Consider the following 27,771-nt stretch of genomic DNA (forward strand, 5'->3'; position numbering starts at 1 on the left):
TTCCGTTGTTGGCATTTCTTTAATAAACGTCTGCCAAAGAGGGGGACAAAACATCTTCATACAAAACAAAAAAAAAAAGAAAGCATCGTCGCTCGTCTCCTCGAGAGAAAAAAACAAACAAAAAACAGGTCAAACGTCTCTTTAACTATCGATTTTACAATGGCTATAGACAAGAGCTGGTGACGAAACGCAGCGCCGATCCGTTCAGTAGATTCACCAGATCGCACAAGTGCTGCCGGTCTCCCCGGACCCCTCGAAACCTTCGGGCGGTGCCCGGAGCGGTCAAAAATCATCAAGAAAAGAAAAAGAAACCGACCCAAAATAAAACGCCTCACGTCGCCGCTCGTCACGCGCGCAGATGCGGCACAGCGCTCCGCTCGCGTCCGCCTACTTTGTTCAGTAGTGCAAAACATCGTAATACTGGAGGTCCGTCCTTCCGTCCGTCCGTCCGTCCGTCCTCGCGCAGCTCCTTAAAACACTTACCGCGCGGCGAACGCACGCCCCCGAAACAAAGAAAGGTCTGGTTTTAATTTAAAAGACAGCAGCGGAATACAGATTACCAAACCAAATCCGTCCGGAGAAACCGAACGGATCTACGAAACGGCGCGAGCGGGAAATCCCAAAAAAAGTTCCCATCGCCGCGTCCGTCCCTCCGGTTTTACAAACGTTACAAACGGGTTTAGTGCTGGTTTCGGGGCAACCGCGCGCCTCTTTCGGAGTCTTTCTTTTCTCCGAGGCGTTCGGGGTCGGTCGGTTCTCTCTCAGCTGGGCATCAAAAAGGCAGTCCTCGACCCCGCAGCGCCGCCGCGTACCCCAGCGATTGGGACGGGGAAGTCCAGGGCTGTCCCGGCGGGGGCGGCGGCGGCCCGTGATTGTACTCGAACCGATGGTCCTGATCTCCGCTGAACACCATGCCATGATCTCCGCGAGCGAAGGCTTCCGGGCCCAGCGGCGCGTGCGGAGGCAGGCCGGCCCCCATCATGCGGCCGAGGTAGCTGTCCGAGAAGCCCGCGTGCGGGAACGGCGGCGGGGGCCGGCCGAAATCTCCCCCGTATCCCGATCCGTCCGGAGGATAGTCCGGCTCCGGGGGTCGAGGAGGTTCCGCCGGTCGGCTCTCGGGGGCGTGCCGGTAGTCCAGGTCGGCGCAGGGCGGAGGTTCCGGGGGTTCCGGGGGTCTCTGGTCCGGCGGGAGAATGGAGAGAGAGTCCAGAGTCCCGGAGGACGGGACGCCCCCTTCCGCATCTGCAACGAAAAACACACGAGGGTGAGAGACGAAAATCACCTACGGCGACACAGAGCTAACGACCGCATCCGCGACGCCCCGCTGTCGAACGCTAGCCTAGAGCGGCGGCGGCGGGGCTCGCTTGGCGATTTCCAAAAATCCGATTCGTTTCGCCCAAACTACCACAACGAGCGCGGGAAAAAAATGCCCCAAGAGAAAAAAATGTCGTTCGGTGGTCGCGGCGCGCATTTTCCGCCGTCGCGTTGCGACCTCCGGGGTGTCGTCACGTCGAACCCGGGCCGGACGATCGAGCTCTCGCTGGGCTTTCCGGAAACGGGCGCGTCCAGCGAAGCTGGAGCCGAAATCTGCGGGACGCCGGCCCTCCGGGACCGAGTTCGGACGCCCCCGCGTTAAAGACGCAGCGGCGGGGTCGGACGCGGAAGATCCGTTTCGCGGCACCGGGGTTAACTTTCCGATGCCTTTGCGGCACTCGGGTACGACGAAACGAAACGCAGGCCGAGACCGAACGTAGCGGATGATCTCCGAGCGGCGTTCCCCCAAATTAAACGAACGACGGACTCGGCGCGCGTGAACCGTTTCGCGAGCTTCGCACCTCTACGACCACCTCGGAGGAACACTGAGGGTCGCGAATCCGCGAATCGCGCCGTCTGCTGTTAAACGATAGCCCGCGGTAAACGATTCGTCTGTCGTTCGAGCATTTTCACGAATGCCGTTTTATAGTTCGTAGCGTTATTCCAATCGGGAACGCGGATCGCGTGCAGATAAATCCTTCACCCGTAAAGGCCGTCGAGACGGATCCGTTTGTCCATCGTTTATTTTAATAAACGGCCTTACGAAGATACCGCTAACCGGCGCAGCCCGTCTCTCTCCTGCTCTCGGTAACGCAAACGCGTGAATAAATGCGTATAAACGCATGCGCGTTAACTGTCGTTTTCACGCGATCGAGTTATTTTCTGTCTTTTTTTCTTCGTCTGAACGCGTTCGACCGCGTCGTAACCGTGATATTTACACTCCTCCGTAAAACGTAATGCATACGTGACCGCACGGGCCGCTTTTCGCTGTACTCCGTGACAAAAAAGGAACGTCGAACGTTGCTCCGCGTCCACGATGGAACTCGCAGGCGTTCGATAGACTCGTTCCTGAGCGATACGCTTATTTAAGCGTGTCTGACGATAACACTACGCAGGCAGATTTATACGCGGTTTTAAAACTTTCAGAACGACCGTAAAGCGAAACGGACGCGTTTCCCGCGTAAAAACCATCCGAAAGGCACGCGGGTCTATGCGTTTTCGCGCATTTGTTTGTTCGTGATATATAGCGTGAATTATAATATAATAAACAGAGAGATAAACTCTTTGTCACGGACGTTATTTCTACAAATAAGTTCCGAAAGTCGTCTGCGGCAGGGCGGCGCTGACGTCACAGACGAGCGCCCCGAGGGCTCCGTAGTCCGTTTGTGGCCTAACGCTAGCTTTTCGATTCTTGCGTTCGCATTCAAGATCCAAAATCGCTCCAACTCGTATTATCGTGCCAGGGTTAGGAGTGTGACGAACGGCGTTCGAACGCGGAGCTTGTTATTCGCGATCTTCGAAAAGCCTAAGGGAAAATCCTACAGGGGTTTTCACGACGGAACCGGTTTCATGCCAGCGGCCGATTAGCCTACAAAGCGACGTCGTAGTTCCTCCGCTCCGTCGATAACCTCACGCGGAACCGAATCTGCGTCTCGCGTCTTGCATCTGGCTTCGCCGTTGCTTTTCGGATAAACGAGAACGTTCGCCGAGCGCGCTTCTGAAATATCTGCGCGCGAGTCGTTGAGTGTCCGAAACTCATACGGCGCCTTTAAATGTTCGCACAATCTTTTAAAGCACTCCTGCCGTGCGATCTTACCCGGAGACACGGGGCTGGGCTCCGGCGGCTGTCTGATCTCCGGCGGCGCCGGAGCCGTATTGGGGACTCCTCCGTCCGCTCCGTCGAAGCCCGTCCCGTCCCCCGGCGCCCCCTGCTGGACGTTCAGCAGCTGAGCCAGCAGCATGGTGACGGCGGTCTGCGTGGCGGAGGCCGAGCTCTCTCCGTCGGCCTGCTGCGGGCCGGGCGGAGACGGAGGTTTGGGCATGGGCGGAGTGCGGGGCGCTCCGGGCCCCGACGCGGCCGCCGGGAGGGCTTTAGAGGTTTTGGGGAGCGCGGGCGGCTCCGGGGGACGCTCGGACTCCGGCAGGCCGCACGGCAGGGCTTTGCTCAGCTGCTGCAGCGTCTCCGGGTTCATCTTGGAGCTCACGGTCTGCATGAACTGAGCGGATCCCCCCGCCGCAGAGCTCTTGGACTGCAGCAGATTCAGCAACACCGCCAGCTGATCCTGAGTCAGCTGAGAGTTCGCCGATTTGGGGTCTGTAGGGAAGAGACGGAGATTTGGAAGCAATTTATTCACGTTCGTTCAAATTCGCAAAGCGATCGAATTACGTGCGTGTGTAAATCTGCGCATGCGCGCGCTCACCCAGTAGGCCCGCAGCGTTTGCGCTGCCCTGCGGTTTGTGTCCTCCCGCGGCGGTGCCGAATCCCTGCGGTGTGTTGCTGCGGCTGTCGTCCAGACCCAGCTCTTTGCGAGGGGCTTTAGGGGCCGTCAGCTCCTCCGGCATCTGTTTCTGCCGCCGCCGCTTCTTACTCCACAGCTCGTGACAGTCCTGCCACAGGGGGAGGCTGAACAAACGCAGACACAGAGACACACACACACACACAGGGTAAAGATCTGCGCACAGCAACACGCATAACTGTGTTAGCCTCAGCATTAACGCACAGGATCGTTCTGCTCATTAGAAGTGCACGCGCTGATGTGACGACACTCGCTCGAAACGCTCGAGCTCGTTAAAACAGGATGGATTCTGATTGGCCGCCCGTTTTGTTTGTTTTTAGGAGGAAAAATAGGTAAAAAGGTTACAGTAGCACTTCAGCAGATATATCGGTGTAGCTGCGGCTGGGCGTCGCTTTATCGTTATAGCCGTCATCCTTGACGTAGACGGCTTTAAGAGATGAATCGTTATAATCGGAAAAATGAAAAGCCTGGACTAAAAGATTTTAATGAAATACACAACATTTATTCGCCGTTTTATTTATTTCATGTTATCCAAATTATATTTTCTTTACTTAAAATGACACATTTGGATGAATTTTGTGAAACGTTTAGTGAAAAAAATGCCAGGACATCTTTCGCAATGTACTTATTTTTAAATAAATAAATAATAAAATAAAGTTTAAGTTTAAATAAATTAACCTACATTTTCAGGAAAACTTTCTGTAATTTGTTTTTTTTTCAGATGAATTGTTTGTTTTGTTTCTTGTTTGTGAGGCCGAAGCCTGCTTTATACTTCCGCGTGGAGCGATCGTCGTGACCCACGGTGCAAGTCTTGCGTGTACTCGTGCGTTTATACTTCCGTGCGCCGCTTGTGTTGCTCTGCAATAACGCTTCCAAAACGCTAGATGGCAGTAGGCTTTTATGTTTGTCCGTGTCGAGTTTCACTGCGGGTGTTTTGTTAACGTACGAGTAGCTGAAACTCCCCAAAACCGGCAGATGTGCGATAACTTTAATAGTAAAGTAAATGCGAAACAAAAGTTTCCATCCGGAGCTCCTTCGCGGGAGTCGACACTGGTCCGCGATCCCTCCATCGGGCTCACGGCTCTCAGCATCGCCCACACACGTCACAGCTACCAAACAGACCGATCGCAGAGCTTGTGCTACGCGCCGTTGCGGTTACATTTTTTAAAAGGTGTGCGTCAGCGGCGAGAGCTATCGGACCACACGAAGGCTTCGCCGGACCATATGCGTGCGCTTGACGCAGAAGTATAAATCTGCCTTAACGCTTGTAGAAACGCTCAAAAATATATGGAATTTTTCAAGTACGTTATGATAAATATGACTTTGTTTTACTCATCTAAAACATGAATAAACGGTGATGATAAAATCATTTTAATGCATGTGTGCGTTTTCAGGACTACTCGTTTAAAAAAAATACTTATCCAAATGTAATGCACAAGTCCAATAAATAAATAAATAAAATATAACAATCATAATAATAAAAATATTAATAACTGCAAAACAAAATATTATTCTGGCAAAAAAAAAGAACAACAAACAAAGTAGAAGTACAGGATTAAAGTCGACAGTTTAAAGCTAATCTCTCATACTCGGGTGGAGGCATCTTGGCGGGATCCACGTCTCGGAGGAAGTCGCTGTTCAGGGCCTGTTCTGCAGTGCAGCGTTTGCTGGGGTCCAGAGCCAGCATGTGATCGAACAAATCCAGAGCCATCAGGGGAATACTGAAACAGACAAACCAACGATATTACTTTCAAGACTTTTTAAAGCTGCTGTCTGTAGAGTGTGTGTGAGTTTGAGCTGAGAACAGCACACAGATGACGTTCTGCAGCTCTCTGAAACTGACCCTTTTAGGCTTCGATCCCGATTGTGCTGTTTTGGTGACCGTCGCTTCAAATTCAAATGAGATTGTGCTCTTTTCAGAAGAGGGCGGAGCTACAAATGCCTGCGTGTCAGTATAGTGGCAGATACAAAACAGCACTAGCTGCGTTGTCAGTGCTGCTCGGGTCTGCATGTTGTCATTGGTCAGTGTGCGCTTCATGCCTCTGTCAGTCTATGCCGCTCCTGACGCTGTTCATCTAAAACTCCACATCTATAATCCTTCTAGTCTCAGAGTTCTTACACCTTTTCCAACTTCAAATTCCAGCACTTTCCAAGCACTTTCAAGGTGCATTTGTATGCATTTCCAGCACCTAACAACCACGGTTAATCATGTTCATGTATGTTGTATGTACTCATTCACATTTAAATCCATTGTGCTATTTTTAAAAACACAATACGACATTTACACTTAAATTGTTGAATACTTTGGAGCGTAGATTTATTGGGACGGTTCAATAAATAAATAAAAAAAGCTCAGTTATTGGATGAAGTAGGTTTTTAAGTTTGGTCTCTTTCTACCTAAAGTTGATATCTCGAGAAATGAGCTCACAGTCAGATTTTGATTGGGTGTAGAACCAAACTTTCGTGACCAGTCATTCATGATATTTCAAGTGCATTGCCTTTTTTTTTTTTACAGTCATTGAATTGACGTTTCAGATGCAAAGTTGCATTCTGGGTGAATGTTTCCTAAATAAGTATGAAGCTAATAATGCCAAAACAATCTAAATTTGAATAGTTTGAATTCTTAAAAACTTAAAACTGTATTTTTTACATACACAATATCTGCAGTCTTTGAATTCAGAACCAAAAAATCTAAAGTGTTAAAATATGTCTATAAAAATCTGACTTAAATTTTTTTTTTAATTTTGGATGTTCAATAATCGAGTAAAGAAATTCAAATTCGGTTTAACATTTTTAATAGCATGTGATCAGATTTTTTAGCTTACAATTATCATTAATTAAATTTAACACAATTCAAATTCAGATTGTTTTGGCATAATATTAGCTCCATAAATGCAAGCATGCGGTGAACATTTTGCAATAAAAACTGGTCGCGCAAAAACAATTTAAGCCCTCGCACACATGCTCCCAAACATATTTAGAGGTCACAGAGGAAATTTTGCGCACATGCAACCGAAACAGTCAAATTCGAGCCCAGCAATTTCAAATTCAAGCACTTTGTCCAAAATCCAAGCACTTTTCTAACATTGAAAACACTATATTAAAAATCAAGCGTTTTCCAGGATTTCCAGCACCAGTAACAACCCTGTAGTCTACGCTGACGTCATCTTCAGCAGCTCAAACACTCTCATGGCTAATGCACAGACGGCTGCTTCTCACTGAGGGGCTGCTGTTTATGCTAATGAGGGAGAGATGGCCACTAGTGGGCGGGGCTTACCCCCTCTCATAACAAGGGAGAATGTCAATCAAAATGTTTCTGCAGACTGTTTGTTTACCATTACGGTTTGTAGAAACGCACACACTGCTGACACACAACTGGGTCCAAACCCCTTTTAAAAGCTTTTTTTTCTTCTGCATATTAGCTCTCCATAAAATACCGCACTTGACCTGCACTTTAAAAACAGGCTGAACTTGTGAGATTCCTCTCTGATTACTCACAAAGCGAACTCCTCCCGCAGCCGCCGCCGGTACTGTTTCTTTGGTTTCATGGTGTTGAAGTAGGGCAGTTTGATGACGTCCGGCCACACGGCAGGGCAGGGGCTGCCGCAGATACGACTGCACAACACACAACGTTATTGATTTGTTGGTTATTACTGTATGGCTATTTCATGGCAAGATCCCTATATAATCAATAAAACAGTTAACATTATAATAATAATAACTTCATGCATTAGCAAGACACTTTTCTACATTTACACTTAACTTACAGTAGGAGAAACGTGCCGTTACCTTATGAGCTCCAGCTGCGCTAGCTCCTGATTGGCCTGGAAGATGGGCTTCTTTGTGAAAAGCTCTCCCAGAATGCACCTGCGTGATGTGAACGGTTCATAAACATTAGGTGAAAACTGGAGCGATGCAGAGCTAGAGTTTTACAGCCGACGATAAACTTCCGGTGAAAGCTTAACGTATTTCAGTTCCACAAGGTTGTTTTTACAGCATCGATGCTGTAATGTAATTACAATACATTCGGTTAAATGGATTCGTTTAGTTGTTCAATCGTAAAACGAGATGAACGACAGTTGTAACCGCTAGCGCCGTCACCGGCAACAGGCGAGCGCAGAAATTCCATTGAAAACACTGGGGTAAAATAACCGGTCACGTATTAAAGACACCGCAGGGGGAAACGGAGTTTAACGCAGTGCTGATCCGAGACCCACTTCATATCGTATATCTAACAGGCAGTGAGGAAAGAAATCAGATCTTAAACATGATAATTTGCGATAGAAAGACGGTTCACCGAAAGCCTGCGGGTTGCCTGGCTGCAAATGAAAAGTCTGTTTGCATGTTGCCCATTAAGTTGTCCTTACAAAACAAAAACTACGTCGATTCGGCTCATTTTAAATAAGCAGTTTGAATAAGCAGCAAAAATCTTGTTTTATCCGTGATCCTTGATGACGATCATGCTGCAAACATCGATTTGAAGCAGAAACAGTATTTGAAGAAACATCAAGACTGCTTCAATATGAAAGAACTACAATCCTACGCCATCAACACTTGGCGAATGACAATCTTATTAAAGATCGATCAAAACAAAGCTATTCATTTAAAAAAACTGATCAATAAAATTACATTAAGCGTATAAACGTATCTTACATACAGCATTTCATTTGTTGTTAAATTTGTTGTTATACTAGCAGTTATTAGTATATTATTTCTTTTGACGTTTAACCACGGGCATCGTGTTATGTGAAAAATAATTAATAATACAAAACTATAACTATATAAAATCAGATTAATAAATAGTAATGACACGCGTATAAACATGTGCTGGCGTTTCTGCCGTCTGCTGAGATATAATAGCATTAATAATAATTTCTTACATTATGTTATATATTATATGTAGTGTATTATGGACACTCAAAGTGTTTTACACAAGAGGGGGGTGGGGGATCCTCATCCACCACCAGTGTGCAGAATCCACCTGGATGATGCGACGGCAGCCATTTACACCGCAGACCAGCTGATTGGTGAAGAGGAGGCAGAGTGATGAAGCCACTTATGATATGGGGAGGGTTAGGAGGCCATGATGGACAGAGCCCAGTGGGCAGATTTGGCCAGGATGCCGGGGTTAAACCCCTACTCTATTTTTGAAGGACATCCTGGGATTTTTGACGACCACAGAGAGTCGGGACCTCGGTTTAACATCTTATCTAAAAGACGGCGCTCACTGACAGTATAGAGTCCCCTTCACTATACTGGGGCATTAGGACCCACACAGACCGCAGGTTGGGCGCCCCTGCCGCCCTCACTAACACCCCTTCCAACAGCAACCCAGCTTTCCCATGTGGTCTCCCATCCAGTCACTGACCGGGCGCAGCCCTGCTTAGCTTCAGTTGGCGACCATGTGAGAGTTGCAGAGAGCGAGCTGCAGGCGCTAAAATATACATTTTGCGCAACAATATACATGTTGATGTCAAAATTACTGTTTATTTTTTCCCCTAATTTCTGTTTAACGGAGAGCAGATTTCTCCAGCACATTTCTAATCATAACAGTGTTAATAACTCATCTCTAATAACTGATTTATTTTCTCTTCGTCATGATGACAGCACATAATATTAGGCTAGATATTCTTCAAGACACTTCTATACAGCTTAAAGTCACATGTAAAGGCTTCACTTGGGTAATTAGGGTAACTAGGCAGGTTAGAGTAATTAGGCAAGATACTGTATAATGATGGTTTGTTCTGGAGACCATCGGAAAAGAAATATGTAGCTTAAAGGGGCTAATAATTTGACCTTAAAATGGTGTTTAAAAAATTAATAACGGCTTTCATTCTAGCCGAAATAAAACAAATAAGGCTTTCTCCAGAAGAAAAAATATTATCAGACACACTGCGAACATTTCCTTGCTCTGTTAAACATAATTTGGGAAATATTTAAAAAAACAGAAAAATTAATAAAAAAACAAAACAAAAGGGGGCGAATAATTCTGACTTCAACTGTACATGTTGAACTGTGTGTTTATTAGGTGTGTGTGTGTCTATACAAAAGATTTTGTTTGTAGCATCTCACCCGCAGCTCCAGACGTCGATGGCCGGTGTGTATCGCTCTTCTCCCAGCAGCAGCTCTGGCGGCCGGTACCACAGTGTGATCACCTTATTGGTGTAGGGTCGACTGGAGAACAGCACACGCACGCACACGCACACGCGCACACGCACGCGCACGCGCACACACACACACACACACACACACACACACACACACACACACACACACACACACACACACACACACACACACACACACAATCATAAGTCTGATCTGCTTGATTTACACTCCTCGCGTCTGAATAATGTCTGGAGTTACGTACCTCTCCTCAGAGTTATACAGGCGAGCCAGTCCAAAGTCTGCCAGCTTGATCTGACCCCTACAATACAACACATATGTAAATTACATGGCTGATTCGACAGACACATCTCTCGGTCTTCCTTTCTATGAGGTAACTTTTTACAGTGGAATATATATTAATATTGTTACTAATATTAATCGTTTAATATTAATATCTTTACAATTAATATTGTTTTATTTACATTTAGTGCATTTCATTTTAATGCATTGAAAGGAAAATTTCACAATTCTGGACACACTTGGCTAAAACACAAAGTGATTGGTAATAAATATTTATTATACATGTATTGTTATATTTATTTTGTAAAAAAATTTTTATTCATCTAAAAAAAAAAAAAAAAGCCAATAAAATTACCACATTTGTGACCCGGACCGCAAAATCATTGATTATTTTGGTAATAAACAAAAATACAATGTATGCTTTTTTATTTAGTGCCAAAAATATTTAGAATATCAAGTTAAAAAATTCATATTCCATTAAGATATTCAGCAGACTGCCTACTGTAAATCCAGCAAAACTCAAATTTTAATTAGTGACATGCATTGCAATATTTTGCCATACAAATTGCGATTTGAGATGACTTAATATTTCTATTTGGAAAGAATTTAAAATGTTACATCAATCTCCATAGAATCTAATAAACAATCTATAAATTACCCCGACACCTTTTTCGTTGCAGTGCATTTCTGTATTTCCATGTGTTCTGCGTATTTCCATTAGTTGATGAATTGATGTTTACTATTCGCATCTCCATAAAAACGAATAAACAATCTAGAAACTGTTTAGGGTCACATTTTCGTTGTTGTCTGTACGATTCGCAGTGCATTTCTGTATTTGCATGTGTTGTGAGTATTTTCCCATCTATAAATACAATCAAGACAAAGATACAACAATAGAAAAATAACCGTATTCAAGTACAGTGACTGAATGATAAGAATAATTTTATAAAATCAGTCTTGGGCAGCATGGTAGCGCAGTGGGTAGCACAATCACCTCACAGCAAGAAGGTCGCTGGTTCGACCCATGGCTGGGTCAGTTGGTGTTTCTGTGTGGAGTTTGCATGTTCTCCCCGTGTTGGTGTGGGTTTCCTCCGGGTGCTCCGGTTTCCCCAACAGTCCGAACACATGCGCTATAGGGGAATTGGGTAAGCTAAATTGTGCGTAGTGTATGTGTGAAAGAGTGTGTATGGGTGTTGTCTGGAAGGGCATCCGCTGCATAAAACATATGATCAAACTTTTAAGCTAGAGCTCGGCCTGAATGAATCGATCGCCAGTAGTATCTTGTCAAATCCCACAGTCAACAAAAATCTGAGGTAAACATTCAATAAACCAGAACAAGACAGCCTGACTTCTGTTGTGTGTGTGTGTGTGTGTGTGTGTGTGTAGTTCTTGACAATAGCAACCCAATGTTCTGAGAATATTCATCAAGCTTACTTTAAAGGTGCTTTGAAGTGCTTTTGAAATGTGCATCTAATATTCAACGTTTCACGTAATCTCAAAAGCGAGAGGGCGGGACATAGAGCAACCCCTCCTCTTTTAAAAAAGCAGCCAATAGCGTTCCGATTCATTACTTAGAGTGGCTGAGCTCAAACGCATCGAATGACGAGCAAATGACAAGCGTCTTGAAGGGAGCGGTGCATGTCAGACACTAGAGAGCATTTGATGGGTCAAAAGATTTGACGGGGTGACGTGAGAAAAAAACCTTGATCTATTTTGGATGACAAACTGCAAGCTTTACATGTCGATATCAGTTTTATATCTTCTTAACGTGAATTTTGTCGTTGTCTTGTACCACGCTAGCTTATAGATAATCCTGAAGACTAACATGCTGATACTGACTTATAAAAAACGATGTCAATCTGACTGGTTTGTTGATTGACAGGAGGCGTGGCTATGCAGAACCACGGTGTGTGATGTAAGCTCAGATAGTAAGCCTTTCTCTCACTCTTCTCTCCATCTAACGCTTACTCTAAATTGGGGTTGGGCGATGTCGATCAATTTGGCATCATACGATGTCTAATGTGAAACATCGCAATGGATGATGGTATGGTCATCATGTGAAAAGGGTGTTTGATAGAGCGCGCGCCACGTGTCTGAAGAGCGAGGAGGGATCCGGGGGTGAGAAGGGTGCGAGACTTGTTTGAGGACTGGGAGGGAGACGCGCGATTTCCGGGAGATTATCGCTCGTTTGCGGGCATTATAAGTCCCGCAAACGCATTTTAACACTAGGCTGTATCAGTGTAAACAAGGCCTCAGTGTGTATTTTTCGCGAGCGGGTTTGCGGCGGGGGCGGGGCGGAAGATCGGCGATTCCAGCTCAGCATCGTGTTGTCTATTGGCCATCGGCGTCGGACGATGGCATCGTTTATCGGCCCAAACCTACTCCAAATAAATAATAATGAGATTGTGTTTGGTGTGATCAACCCCTTACTTGTTGTTGAGCAGGATGTTGGAGCACTTGATGTCTCTGTGCAGGAAGTTCTTCTTGTGGCAGTAGTCCAGGCCCTCCAGCAGCTGCCGCATGAAGGACTTGATGTGGCTCTCGTTGAAGTGCACCAGGCCCGACTCCAGCAGGCCCATCAGGTCGTGGTCCATGTACTCGAACACCAGGTAAAACGCGCCTGACAGACCGAAACACAACCAAAACACACGGCGTTTATCAGTACATCAGCATAGTGCAGTGAGGAAAAATAAGAAAGATTGAAAGAGTTCAGTGCTTTTCACATCACAAAAACTGAAGCAGAAATAATGTCGTCACTTTAGGCTTGAATGTTACCAATAAACACTGGAGGCACTGATTAATTATTAATTACTTCATGACTAATTGCATCGTTAACATTGTGTCAAACTACTTTCATAATTTCTGTTCACGGTAAAAGTTGAGTTTACTTCACTCGCTTAAAATCCCTACACATTTCAAACCTCAGACAACAGAAAACTAAACTTTCAACTCTTTGAGTTTAAGTGTTTCTACATTTTAAACTCAAGTATTTTAATAACAAATATAATATGTACAAATAAAAAGTTAAGCCAAACACTGTTTACCAAAAATTAAATATCCTATTTTTATTTTTGACAATCCTACTACGTTGCTTCACCTTTTCAGTGGAGGACAATTGATTCACAGAAGAGATTACAGTAACTAGCTATATGTGCATCGAAACAAGTCTTTTTTCCTTATATATTTAGGCCGTACTCACACTAGGTACAGTTGCCTCGAACCGGGCCAAAGCACGCTTGTCCCCCCTCCCTACTCCCCCGACGGCCCGCGCTCACACCATATCGGGCCTCGGCACGCTTACGTCATCGCTGCTGCGCTGTTCAGAAGCGCTCTCTATGGCAAGCATTTTTAGCATTTAAATCTTTGTTCTGACTCCATAAATATATTTAGAGATATCAATAATTATATTTTGACTAGTCATAATTATAATTCGACTAGTCAGAATAACAATTAGAGATATCTGCAATTGCAATTGTACTAGTACGAAATCAGATTGGAGATATCTGCAAATATATTATGACTAGTCATATTCCTCCATTGACTTCCATTGAAAAATATTTGCAGATATCTCTAAATGAGTTTTGACTAGTCACAATTGTAGTTAGAGATATCTCTAACTGAGTTTTTACTAGTCATACATTTGGAGATGTCTTTAATTTGTAATATTTAGAGATATTTACAAATATATTTGAAGATATCTCTAATTAATTTACTAATAGTCGAATTACAGTTGTAGATATCTTGAATTGGATTTTTGACGAGTCAAAACTCAGAGATATCTGCAAATATTTTTCAATGGAAGTCAATGGAGGAATATGACTAGTCATAATATATTTGCAGATATCTCCAATCTGATTTCGTACTAGTACAATTGTAATTGCAGATATCTCTAATTGTCATTCTGACAAGTCGAATTATAATAATGACTTGTCAAAATATATAATTATATCTCTAAATATATATATTTATGGATAGTCAGAACAAGGTTTAAATGTTAAAACGGCTTGCCATACGCTCTCTCACTCAGCAGCACAGTGGAGAGTTCTCTAGTTATATCGTTTCAGTCGTTTGTTATGCAGTGACATGCAGTCAAATATTTCGCCAAACAGTCCTTAGGGATGCCGTGACACGCAGTCAGATATTTCACCGAACAGATCCGCCACTTTTGGCGCTCATAAACAATCAAAGCTCTCGTGCTGCAGGGATGAGGAGGTCTGCTGAAGGCGCGCAGCTGGCGTGCTGTGAGGAGTTTGCGTCTTTAATAAACTACGGCAGTTTGCGATCACTGAACAGTAAGAATGATTAATAAATCCATATCAAACAGTCCCTTAAAAGTCACGTCTCGCTTTCGGTTTCGGGCTTTGGCGCGTTTCGCGCTCACACACAAGCGTACCGCGCCAAAGCCCAAGTGTACCGCGCTCAGGCACACCTCTTCCAACCGGGCCAGGGCCGGCCAAGTGAACCGTGCTTGAGCCCGATTCAGCGCACTCACACTTCTCAAACGATCCGGGAAACGGGCCTGGGCACGGTGCGGATGGCATAGTGTGAGTAGGCCCTTAATATATATTCAAAATTTAAAAAACATTTGGACAACACTACTACTATGCATTACCTTATTATTATTATTATTATTACACCTTGACATTATTATTATATTTTTATTAGTAACGCTTTAGAATAATGGTGTTATTTAATGTGTTTACTAACATTTAAGTATAAATAATCTTTTACAGCATATATTAATTACTATTAATCATAGTTGCACTTGTAAACATTAGTTAGTGCAAAGTCAGTTAACATGACAATGTCATTTAAATTAAATAACGTTTAAAAAGATGATTAAGTACCCTAATGAATGTATTACTAACTGTTTGTTCATGTTATTAAACGCATTTAGCTTACCATAACTAATGGATCATTATTTTAAAGTGTTGCCTTTTTTAGATTAGATTAGATTAAACTTTTTTGTCATTACACATGTACAAGTACAATGCAACGAAATGCAGTTTAGGTCTAACCAGCAGTGCAATAGCAGCAAGTGCAGGATACAGGAATAAATTATAAAGTGCAGTTATAGAAAACTATGGTGATATTTACAGATGGATGTACTATCAACATTGTATACAGGTTGGATAAGCTATGAGCAGATTTACAATATCTGAATATATGTGCAGGTTGCTATTAATAATCAGTAGTGTGCAGATAGATAAACATGATTACAAGTGTATATGTAACAATATATGAATATATATACAGGTTGCTATTAATAATCAGTAGTATGGAGGTAAATAAGCATGATTATAAGTGTATATATGTATTGTGGGTGTGTACATAATTACAAACGTCCATATGCAGTGGATATGTACAGTTCAATAAGTAAACAGTTCAATGTGGTGCAGTGAATGTGCAAATTTTAAGTGTGCAAATGTTAAACAGTGCAGTGATTGCGAGGAGTTTAAGTTAGAGGAGAGTGGGGGGTGTATTTGGGGGGGCAAAAGAGTCTGTGTGGGGCAGAGTTCAGGAGGGAGACACTCTGTCTCTGTTTTATAGCCCTACTACAGGGGTGTCAAAATCAATTCCTGGAGGGCCGAAGCCCTGCACAGTTTAGTTCCAACCCTGCTCCAACACACTTACCTGTAGGTTTCAAACAAGCCTGAAGGACTCGATTAGTTTGATCAGGTGTGTTTAATTAGGGTTGGAACTAAACTGTGCAGAGCTGCGGCCCTCCAGGAACTGAGTTTGACACCTGTGCCCTACTGCCATGCTTTACCTTTTCAGTGCAGAACTGATTTAATTACAGGAACTGTAATTCAAAATCCTCGTTTATCTTTACCAGCCTTACTAGTGTCCTTCTAAACTAATTTAATTAATCGCAGTGACCCGTTATTTCCGCATTGGAACAAGACTTTCGTTTCGTTTAGTTGTTTTATTTAACAGCCCTAGTACATTGCGTTAATTTTCAGTGGAGAACTGGTTATTTATTTGCATTGGAACAACTCTAATGATGATGACTATATCTAACTCTTAAGTCCCTTGCTTCACCTTTTCTGCGGAGAACTGATTTAATTACAGTAACTACTTATTTCCACATTAGAACGAGTTTTTTCCCTTATAAACACGATGAATATTCAAAATTAGGTTGTTGTTTTTTTTGGTCAACCCTACAACCATACTCTCTTGCTTTAGCTTTTCAGCGTTCAACTAATTTAATCACAGTCACTACTGACTTCAAAACACCCAACACTGAAAGCGAACCCTCCTGAAGCACACTCCAGCTGCTCATTTCCAGGCGTTACCTTTATCGTTCTTAAAGTCTAAGGCGTCCTCCTTGTCGGTGACGATCTCCTTCATGTTGATGATGCTCTTGTGGTTGAGCTGCCTCAGGATCTTGATCTCCCGGATGGCGGTGATGGGGAAACCCTCCTTCTCATTGTCCAGACGCACCTTCTTCAGCGCCACCAACTCAGCTGAACAACGAAACAAAGATGCATTAGGTGCACACAACCCGATTCCTGCATTAGCATACAAACTGATTAGAGTAGCAGGGATCTACAGTTCTGCTGCCATGAGGTAAAGCACAGGCTTGTAAAATATTAGAAATTATACAGATATAATCAGTGGTGATGTTTAAATTAATGCATGTAAATAAATAACGAATAAACCACAGGTGATTCTGTTGTAAAATGTTTATTACTTTTTTTCTCAAGACTTTAATAATGACGATAATAATCCATCTACAACTGAACAATTAAAGAAAAGCTTCACTATAAAAAATCTATTTTGAAATTAAATTAGGTCAGGGTTCTTGCACCGTTTTAAAAGTAAAATTAAAGGCTTTTTAAGACCTCAACAAATATAATTTAAGACCCAAAAATTTTATAATTTCTTCGGAAATGCTACTCATTTTAATGTTCTCGTTAGATTTAAATAAATTGTGCCTCGTCACAGTATGGATAACCCGCAGTACCTGCTTTTTGGGTGTCTGGTGGTGAAATTAAACTGTTATAGCTGACTGTGAGGGGGCGTCTGAACTAGAGCTTTAACCAGGATATAAAAGTTAGGCCCGATAGAGCCCGAACCCGACAAATACATTTTGATCGACAGCTTTTAAAAGCCCGAACCCGTTTATAGCCCGACATTATCCAAACGTGCACATGCACACAGCTCTTTTGTCTTTTTTAATGAATGAGTAGTTTAAAAGGGTCAACATTACTTATTCATAACACAGGCTACAGGCCTAACATTAGTAACTATTAACATTGTTAGGTCGAGCTGCAAACAATGCAGGGGTTAACCTGGACCTGCTATGACAAGCTGCTGCAGCGTCACGCTGCTGCTTTCCTCCTTTCATGTGCGACTTGACAACTTTGAGCCCCACGTTCCCTAACGAAAAGGTCTTTTTGCAGAATTTACACATTGCCTCTTTGCCACGTCGTTAAACGTACAATTTCCCATCTTTACATTTTGACACATCAACAACCGCATAATAACAGCACGCAGGTGCAGACCGACGTCAGCGTCTGTACTCTGTACCCGACCTACCGTAATAAGCTAATAAACCACGGACACTGTCATTTCTCTCCTGTTTTACAAGTGCTGAATTAATCAACTATTAGATGTTTTACGGTGGACCACTGTGCTTCCCTATCGTCATTAAGCAGACCGGCTGAAAATGTCATACCTACAGCCACTTTACGGTAAAATTTAAGACAATTTAAGACCTTAATTACCCGGATTTTAATTTAAGACATTAAGACTTTTTAAGTCCTGTAGATAACAAATGAAACATAGCACTTCTAATACCATTACATGCTTCCGCATTAATCCTAAACGCCATGTTTAATCATGGCTAATTCATGTGTAATTCTGAAAATTATCCTGATATATCAAATGTAGAGGTGACAATGATCTCTAAAACATACTTTCCAGTGTTCAAAAAGCATAATCCCACTGTTTTTATCTAATTTAATTTGACAAAATAACACAAATATAACAGAACTAAATTAGAAAATGAGCAAACTAATATCGAAGCCTTAAAAATCCTCATCGTACCAGTGTCTTTATCCTTGGCCTTGTACACCTGGCCGTAAGTACCCTCTCCAGTGATGCCGATGATCTCGAATTTGTCGACGCAGCGTTTCCCCCAGTCGATCTCCGTCTCCTTGATCTCCCCGAAGCGCGGCCCGCAGATTCTGACACACACACAGGACAACAAACACTTAAAACACTTCAATGAACATGTGTTATTATTATTACTACATGTAAATATTGTTATTTTTTGGAGGGACACTATATACAATTAAAGTCAGAATGTGTGTGTGTGTGTGTGTCGTGTGCACTGCAAACAGCATTTGTGGGAGACTCATCATTTCAGAAAGGCTTGAACAAACACCACAAATGCATCAAATAAATCTACTTTTGATCAATATTTTATATTATTTTATTGCACTTTTGACTAATGAGCTGTAATAGGGAGGAGGTTTGACGGTATCAAAATTTGGATACCGCCCAAGCCTAGTTGCCACATAAAATTGTGTATGAAAGCATCGCCAACGCACCATGATATCAAACTGAACCAAGGCGATGGCGTGATAATCGTAAGCGAACTGCGAGACCAGTGTCATTCACACCTCTATAAAATTTCCATACCGATTGGTACCAAACCTGATACTTTTGACAACACCACTGCCAATTCCTGAACCGTTCTGCTTTGGACTGTAATGTAAGGATGTGCACCTTCTGTCAAGCTGCTTTGGATTGATAACTATAGTGAAAAGCGATGTGCCGACAAACATAAATATATTTCAGCCTGAGCTGAAGGACGCTGGGGTATAAGTGTGGACGGGATGTTCTGTGGCCATACTTGGGTCTGCGGCGTGGAGCGGGCGTCTTCTTCTCGTCTGGCGTGCTGAGCGGAGACGCAGGCGTGAGCCCCGGCAGCTCCGGAGGAAGAGGAAGATCTGACAGCAGCGCACGGACTTTCCTCTCCGGTTTAGAGCTCTTCTTCCCTGCTGAAGACTCCTTCAAACTGCTGACACTGACAAAAACATGAAGAATAATAACGTGTAATGCTGTTTAAAGCGACATGTAAAGGCTTCACTGGGGTAATCAGGGTGAAGTTAGGGTAATTAGGCAAGTCATTGTATAACAGTGGTTTGTTCTGGAGACAATCCAACACTGATATTGCATAAGGGGGCGAATAATATTGACCTTAAAATGACTTTAAAACTATTAAACCTGCTTTTACTCTAGCCGAAAGAAATCAAATAAGACTTTCTCCAGGAGAACAAACATTAGAGGAAACACTGTGAACGAGTCCTGCATCTGTTCAACATCATTTGGGAAATACTTCATGAAGAAACAAATCTCAGGAGGGCGAACAGTTTAGCGGAACTGTACCTGTCGTTGGCCTCCAGATGCTCCATGTTGTTGGCTGCGGGTGTGTGTGTGGCTACAACCGGAGCGACGGTCTTCTCCTTCTCCTTTACGGCCTGTTTCTTCTTCTCCTCCTTCAGTTTAGCGTCTCTGCCGGCCAGCGGGACGTCTGCGCTCCTCTTCGCAGGTCGCTCCGCCGGGGACTGCGGCTGGCTGCACACTGGAGTCCGGGGCCCTTTTTCGGGTGGAGGCGGAGACGGAGGTCTGGTCTTCTTGGCTGCGTGGTTGGTGACGGGGCTGGGCTGAGGAGCGTTGGAGGACGAGGACGAGCCCTTGGTGGGGGTGGAGGCGTTGCTGGAGCTGTTTTTGGCGCGGGCCGCTTCTGCCGCTTTGGCCTTCTTCTGCTTGCTGAGCTCCGCGGCCAGGCTGCTCTTCAGGGTCAGAGAGCTGGGCGACAGGCTGGAGGGACGACTGCGGGAGCGGGACACGCGGTGCCGAGAGCGGGAGCGGGAGTGACGGGCTGAAGGATACGGGCTCCTGCTGCCAGACTTCACCGGCCGCCTGATGGAGAAACCACAGCATTAGTCACAAATCTGCACTTAGACCGGTCACGATAGCTCAGTTTTCTTCCACAGTTGAAGTCAGAAACATTCGGTCAGGCCTGCATGTCGTCAGCGTCAGTGTCTGCGTGATGCTTCTGTCAGTCTATGTCGCTCCTGTCGCTGTTCATCTAAAACTCCACATCTATAATCCTCTGAGTCTATGCTGACATTATCTTTAGCACACTCTAATGGCTAATGGACAGACGGCTGCTTCTCACTCAGGGCTGCTGCTTATGCTAATGAGATGGAGAGATGGTCACTAGTGGGCGGGGCTTTCCCCCTCTGATGACACGTACAAAGGGAGAATGTCAATCAAAGTGCTTCATCAAGTCTGATTAGAACAAATACAATTAATTTATGTCGACCATTAGAGGCTGGAGATGTTCACACACTGCTGACACACAAATGGGTTTAAACCACTTATAAAAGTGATTTTAACATTAACAACAGCAACAAACGCTGGTCATTTCAACTCTCCATTAATCAGAAAAAAACAAGCAGCATGTTTCTAATGAAGTAAATCACGTGTTAGTGAAGACTGCAGTAATGATGCTGAAAATGCAGCTTTGAATCAGGGCTATACACTACATTTTACAGCATGCTCTAATAGATAAGGTCGGTTTTAAAAAAATAAATAAATAAACATTTCGCAATATTATATGACTACTTTTGTCTGTAACCTTCATTATTTTGATAAAGCCAGACAGGAAGTATTTATTATAAATTGATGAGCAGAAGACAGTGATTTAAAGCTGAACGATTTTGGAAAAATACAACAATAGACAAAGATTAGTAGGGGAAACTGCGCTTTGCTGTTCTAGTAAGCGCATTCAGACACAGATAATGAGTAACCGAACGCTGCTGTTGAAATGAAATAATAAATGCGTAGGTGTTTTGATCAACAAACACATGTGCCGTTGTCTTAATCATTGTGTTTTTGTTTTGTTTTTCTCCCGCCATCACTCAGAATGAAAAACATGTCGCATTTATCTGATGTTTTCTTTAGTCCAAGGCAATATTCGAACAGGAAGAGTTCAGATAAACCTTGATTTCCTGTACTCATAATGCTATTCATGTACATTTACTCATCTGAGAGCCTTTAAGGGTGGGTTCGCATCTGTGGTTTGGTTCATTTGGTCTGGATCGAGAGCAATAGATGATGCATCGTAGCGTTTTCTGCCGCCTTTGGATCCTTTTCACACCACACTGATTGCTTTGGTCAGAACCAGTTGGGAAAAGAACCAAAATGCAGTCATGTGACAAAATCCACATCTCTCATTGGTCAGAAGTTATTGAACATATTTCTTAAACTGCTTTTCGATGGAAAAGTCTAGATCGGATGCGCAACCGGCCGGACGTGCGATGTGCACATTAAAATAGCAGCATTTTTTTGCCACTGCATAACAATAATTAATATTTTTACATTGCTGTGAGGGTTGGGGTAGAGGCAGGCGTTAAAAAATACAATTTATTAGGTCACTCAACAGATAACATGAATGATACTCGCTACAACTACTGTTTTTACATTACTTTGACGGCTGGGTTTAGGGTTGGGCTAGGCGTTAATAAAATACAATAAATGAGAAATTTAATAAATTATATAATTATTATATAATTAAAATATAATTATTAATCTAAATAATTCTCGTTAACTTCCGGCCACAACCGTATCCGATCTAGCAACAACCCTTTTCGATTGGTCAGAATTACGGTGCAGGTAAACATTAATGGAACTCCCGCAAGTAAACAAACCGGCTTTTTACTCTGGAGTAAACTGCGCTGGCTGATTGTCTCCCTGCTCATAGTATACTATATAGTTTATATACCTCACTTTAGACAAACTATACATCTCAAGAATGAAGCGCATGGAAAACAATGTTTTAGTGCATTGCAAACAGCGAAGGCGCATCGCATCAGGAGGAGACGTGAATTAATTTAGCTAAACTGCGACATGCTCATCTTCCGGAAAAAGTACCAACGATCCATCAGCAAATGTTTTTCCCTCCCTCTCGGTTTAAAATTGTAGGTAAAGCGCTGTCAACAAATATTTTTCCTCCACATTCAAAAAAAGCTGCAAATGTACTTATTTTTTTGTGTTCGAATGCTTTAAACTCTCTTGAAATGCTATTAAAACACATGCAAGTGATAAAGCTTCACTCTGTTGTGGTTATTCATTGCAATATCTGTCACAATAATCAATATATGGACTTATTGCACAACATATGGACAGAAGCTTAATTTTTGGTGATGCAATATATATCACCTTTACATAAACACCAATTCTAGCAGCATTTCAGCAGATTGTGCAACATCTCTTTCTCTAGTTTAGGTGTCAGGGTCAGTATGGTTGAAAACACCGTAATATTTACTGTAAATTACTGTAGTATAATCTCAAGTGGGAGTCTGACGAGTGAAATAGATCTGGCAGCAGATACCGCAGCCTCTGTTACTCTAATACTTTTGTGTTAACATTTATTATTATTTATTTAGGATATGCCTTTCCACATTCTGATTCCATTGCCTCGTTATTTAAATTACTGTAATTAAATTAAACATTCTTAACAGTGAAATATGATGTGTTCATTGGAGTAGTGCACTTGCATTGTGATGCTATTATATTGTCATTCTGGTATTATAAAACGAGTGGCGTAAAACTGTTCTAAAATGGCAACAATACTGTGCATCACAATATATTTAGGTGCAAGATATCATATAAAAAATAATAAATATAGTGACAAGCCTACAATAACTCCACAAATGACATGTATTCTCAACTGTTGTGATGATCAACTCAAGATTGCAGACAGCATATACTGTTCAGCCCCACACTAAACCATGACAGCTCACGCATGCAGCCTCTGCTATTGTTTAATCATCTGACAGGTGACTGAAACCACATGACCAAATCAGCCAATGAGCCGAAAGACAAGTCGCTGCACTTAATTTGCTTCTTAAACTAAGATTATACTTATCTGGTTATAATTACAACCATTATTACGCCTCATAAAACAGCAGGCTAAGCCCCTTAGGACTCACTTCTGCCTGCGGATATACAGGTTAAACGTACACCGTGGAAAGCTGAAGCCTTTATGAAGCAAAGTCTGAGTCCTGTTGCTCAAGCCGCAGCAAAGCCCGTGACGCATGTGAGCCAGAACACGCCACGTGTTTGAGTCCGACTCAATACAATGTGGAAAGAGTCAACAGTGTGTGCAAGAGCATTTTAAAGTCAAGCAAAACAAACTGAAGGATCTTCTGCATATTTAAGGCTGGCAAGAACGAAAACAGACCTGAGAATAAAGTACGATCCTCAAGAACAACACTCTTTAGACTGTAATCTGTCAAAATGCAGATCTAATTAAGCCGAATGAGCGTAAAGTTGGGTTAAAACTTAACTTTCTGTATTGAAATGTTAACAAAACCCGTCTTGCATTGCGTAAAGACAAATAAATAAAACATACAGATTCAGATGCTCGTAAAATGCATGTTTACCTGATTTTTTTTTTTTAAAGATGCACTGTAAAACATCTGTAAACCAGCAGTTTCTGTATGTTGCGTGTCTTTCCTTTATTTACTGTTGTGAACTGCATTTAAAGATGTTTGTTGTTGACTTTTGATGTTGAAAATTCCTCTCTATAGTTTAATAATCTGAATTTTATTCACATTTGAGTACTTTTTACATAGTATAAGATATAGAGAAGGAAGTCTGTAAAATAACAGTAAATGTGCTGCAGTTTAAGGTTTTTGTGGCGTAAAACACTCTCAGAAATAAAGGTATGTGAGCTGTCACTGGAGTAGTATCTTTTCAGAAGGTACAAATTCGCACCTAAAAGGTCCACATTAATAGCCCAAGGGTACATAATGGTACCTAAATAGTACAAAAAAAGTGTTCCTCTTAAATATTTTATGCACTAATATATACTTCTGAGGTACCAACGTGGACCCTTTAAGTACAAATGTGTAGCTTTTGAAAAGGAACCACCCCAGTGACAGCTCACTTACCTTTATTTCTGAGAGTGTGACAACACCAACCCAGACGATAAAGCACTGCAGACTTGCTGCATGATGTTAAAACAATTACACGTCGCGATATTTGTCTATTCTGCTAATATATATCAGCAATTCTGTGCAAATGTCAACCTTGCCTTGAAAAGAAAAATGTAGGCAAGTGTTTTACAGTACTTTAAAAATGTCTCTGTCAAGTGTCAATGTTTTCAAACTGTTCTATATGATTTACCAAAGTCACACAAATGGCAATTTCACATCCGTCACATCCATAACGAAAAAGTGTCACATCCATAACGACACTTTCCCCTCAAAAATGTGAAATAAAATGAAATCAATCATTCGTGTTGTATAGAGAAACGACTCTTATACATTTGATGAGCATCATTTGTTTTGGGTTGTGCAGTTTAATTCACAGAATTTATACCAAATATGCTGTGCACTGTAAACTCGCTCTGTCACATCCATAACGCAAGTATGAAAAATGTGTACAGATTGAATTTCTTTGATGCTGTAACTGTGGTTAAGTTAGTTGTTTTGGAAAATATAAACAGATGTTTCAATATTTACTTTCTCTGTGAATTTATGTTTTGAATTTGTACTGCAAACGCCACATCCACAACGCTGGAATCAGCCACATGCATTTTCACTAGACGAGTTAAACAAATGCGTGTCATGCGTCTATAATGTTACACTGATGGGGAATATTCGGTAGGGGAGTGCATAAAGCGTAACAAACGCGCATCAGATCGAAGCTTGAATTAAATAGTAAACCAAATCGCGATATCTGTCAACAACAACAACAAATGACCCGCACAACATTTGTAAAACTGTTTTCGAGCAAGTTGCGTGATCATCCTGTCCCAAACGTAGCAAAAAGTGCTCGTTTACGTGTCTGTCCTGCACTTTAACACATGCACAATAAGGTGCCTAAAATCTGAACACTCCGCGCGTCTTAATTCGACGGTTTAAGGTCATCGATGATATTTGTTTACACGGAGGACTCTTAATCGAAGCACTGTAATAATCGTATCTATGTCCGTGGAAACTCGTTAACGAACACGAGTCTCCGAAACGACTCGAATCTAGCAACTCCGAACACCGTGAGGTCTTGACAGCCACGTGTTGCGGGTACTTCTCCCGACTTCTCACACAACCCGATGTTTTAACAACGCGCTCCGTCATCGATTAGTCTCTTCTTACCTGGTGTCCGGCGTGGGGCTCCGGGAGCGCCTGCGCTGGCCGTACGGGCTCCCGGCGAACTCGCCCTGCTCGTAGGGGCTGTGGCGGCCGTAGCTCGGCGACCGGCGCCAGTACGGGCTGGCCGGCGAACGCTTCCGCTTGCCGCTCGAGTTCAACGCGTTATAGGCAGCGTACATCTCCGGGTCCCGATAGTAGGTCGAGGTAGGAGACTGTTTCTTAGGGCTCCTCCAAGGAATCAGCTGGTAGTTCGCCGGGGGAGACTGGTATCCATAATAAGACGTCCCGTAAGGACTCGCGTTATCCGCCGTCGCCTTGAAGCTGGGACTGCTCCTCCGGTAGGCCCTGAGCTCCTCCCGGTCGTCCCTGTACGCCTGCGGCGGTTCCCTGTAGGCGGAAGGAGCGTCCTTCTCGGGTTTGGGCTTGCTTTTGTGTCGCCTGGACTCCTTTTTGTCCGCTTGGGAAGCGGACGACGGCTTCCTGCCGTTGCTGTCGTGATTCCTGACGCCGCTGCGCGATTTGAACGCCGCGTCCTGCTCGCGGCCGGACCGGTTCCGCTTGGCGTCCTTTTCGGAACGGATTCTCTCCGCGGGTCCGTCTCTCCTGCGCGAGGACGAGATGTGCTCTCTCCCGGCCGGCGCTTCGTAGCCGCAGTCCTGAAGCTCGGCTTCGCTCAGCCGGTCCACGGACAGCGCGTCGGTTCTGGGCGACGGGCTGCCGGAGAAGCGCTCGGACTGCGAGCTCACGTCGTCGTACTCCACCAAAGTCCCCGCGTCCCCGTCGTAAAGCGCGTCCTGCTGCTGCCAGGGCTGCGGCTGCTGCAGCTGCTTCTCCCGGCCGCGCTTGTGTCTCTTCCTCCGGGACGAGGAGGACGCGGATCGCCCCTTCCCGTCCCGGTGCCTCTCCCGGCGGCTCTTGCTCCGTCTCGCCTCGCGCTGGCTCCTCTGCGGCGGAGGGCTTCTGCCTCGGCCCTCGCGGCCGACGATCTCCGGGTTAGGCATTTAATATCCCACTTTTCTCGCTCCGAAGTGCTCGCGTTTCAGTCCCCGGCAAACAAAGCAAAACATTTGAAACCCACTTTAAGCGCTAGCGTGGCGCGGCTAACGTCTGCGCGTTCACACAGCGAGCCACCGCGGCGAATCCTTCATCGCGCATAACCATCACCGGCGGGTTAAATCCACAGCAGGGCTCGGGTAAGTTATGTCCATGAAATCCTCGATTTATAATCCGGTTCCGCGCATATGATGAAAAGATTGCGTTAGCCAGCCAGTGCTAACTTAGCAGATCAGCCGCGCAACAGCAGTCAAATCAGCCTCCATGCCCCGGTTAGCGCCGTCCGGCCGGTGACGCGTTAAAAGCGTATCGTTTTTCGCTCCTGGGCAGGTTCGCGAACGGAGGATCCCGTCGAAAACGTTAGCTAAATCCACACACGCTCATGCGGGGTTGAAACTTCTTGTCGCCCTCTCGCACCGACTCACTAACAAGGAAGTAGCACGCATGCTAGTTCAGCGCGCGGTTGGCATCGGCAGATTCCACACGGTGAGGAAAAACATTAACGTGGTTCCGTTCGAAGAGCGGCGTTTACGGTTCGTTTAATTTCGAAACGCGATTTCGCTTGTGATGCGCGAGAACGCGGTTGATTTTGGACCCGAATTAAACTGGTGACGGATTAATGTGTAAAAGCAGAAGTGTTGAATCGGGCTGCTCCTCCGGCAGGCCTGCTCGAGGCCTCGGTCGCTGATGCGCTTATGCAGAGGAGCGGACGGCAGGGGGCGCCGCTGCACGCGTGACAGGCTGAGGATCAACACCGTGGAAGGGATACAGCCGCGGACGGAGCTTACCGAGAATTATTGAGGCTATATTGCTTATTGAAGCATCTGTTGAATTGTATTTTCATATCTACCCCTACCCCGACAGCGATGTAAAAAGCGATTACACCGAGCGTCATTCATGTTATTCATTAAATTAAATGAATAAATTGGATTATTAATTCTCAATTGCAGATTTTTTTTCAGTCCAACTTAATCTAATAATAAATGTTATTAAAGTTACAAATAAACCAGACGTACTGCAATAGTATCTGGCTGCTAAAACAGCTTTAAAAGCGACTGTATAAAGGAAAGGAAATGTAAGCAAGTCTTCTTGTGAATAATAAAAGCACATTTAAATAAAAAAAAAATGTGTTTATTTAATTTTGAAATGGCTGAAATAAGCTTTCACACGAACGATACATGTATAAAAAGCAGAAGATCAACTAATATAAGAAATAAACTCATCACTGGACTGACAGACTGTACATTAATGACCTCTACGGGTTAAACCTACACGTCTCTGGGTTTCAAATCACATATAAC

General features: G+C 43.8%; 1 protein-coding gene across 1 annotated transcript; it reads right to left on the reverse strand.

Annotated features, from left to right (window-relative positions):
- cdk13 (cyclin dependent kinase 13) lies at positions 1–27,145 on the reverse strand. Its single transcript, NM_001366829.1, is given in 14 exon segments — positions 1–1,242; positions 3,131–3,628; positions 3,735–3,937; positions 5,420–5,551; positions 7,329–7,445; positions 7,620–7,697; positions 9,903–10,004; positions 10,201–10,257; positions 12,669–12,858; positions 16,535–16,705; positions 18,291–18,430; positions 19,102–19,275; positions 19,638–20,174; positions 25,421–27,145. Coding segments are annotated over 14 exon segments (3,867 nt in total). The 5' UTR covers positions 26,419–27,145; the 3' UTR covers positions 1–772.
- Positions 27,146–27,771: the final 626 nt, after the last annotated feature.

This window comes from Danio rerio, chromosome 24 (genome assembly GCF_052040795.2).
Source record: "Danio rerio strain M-AB ecotype USA chromosome 24, GRCz13ab, whole genome shotgun sequence".
Lineage (NCBI taxonomy): Eukaryota > Metazoa > Chordata > Actinopteri > Cypriniformes > Danionidae > Danio > Danio rerio.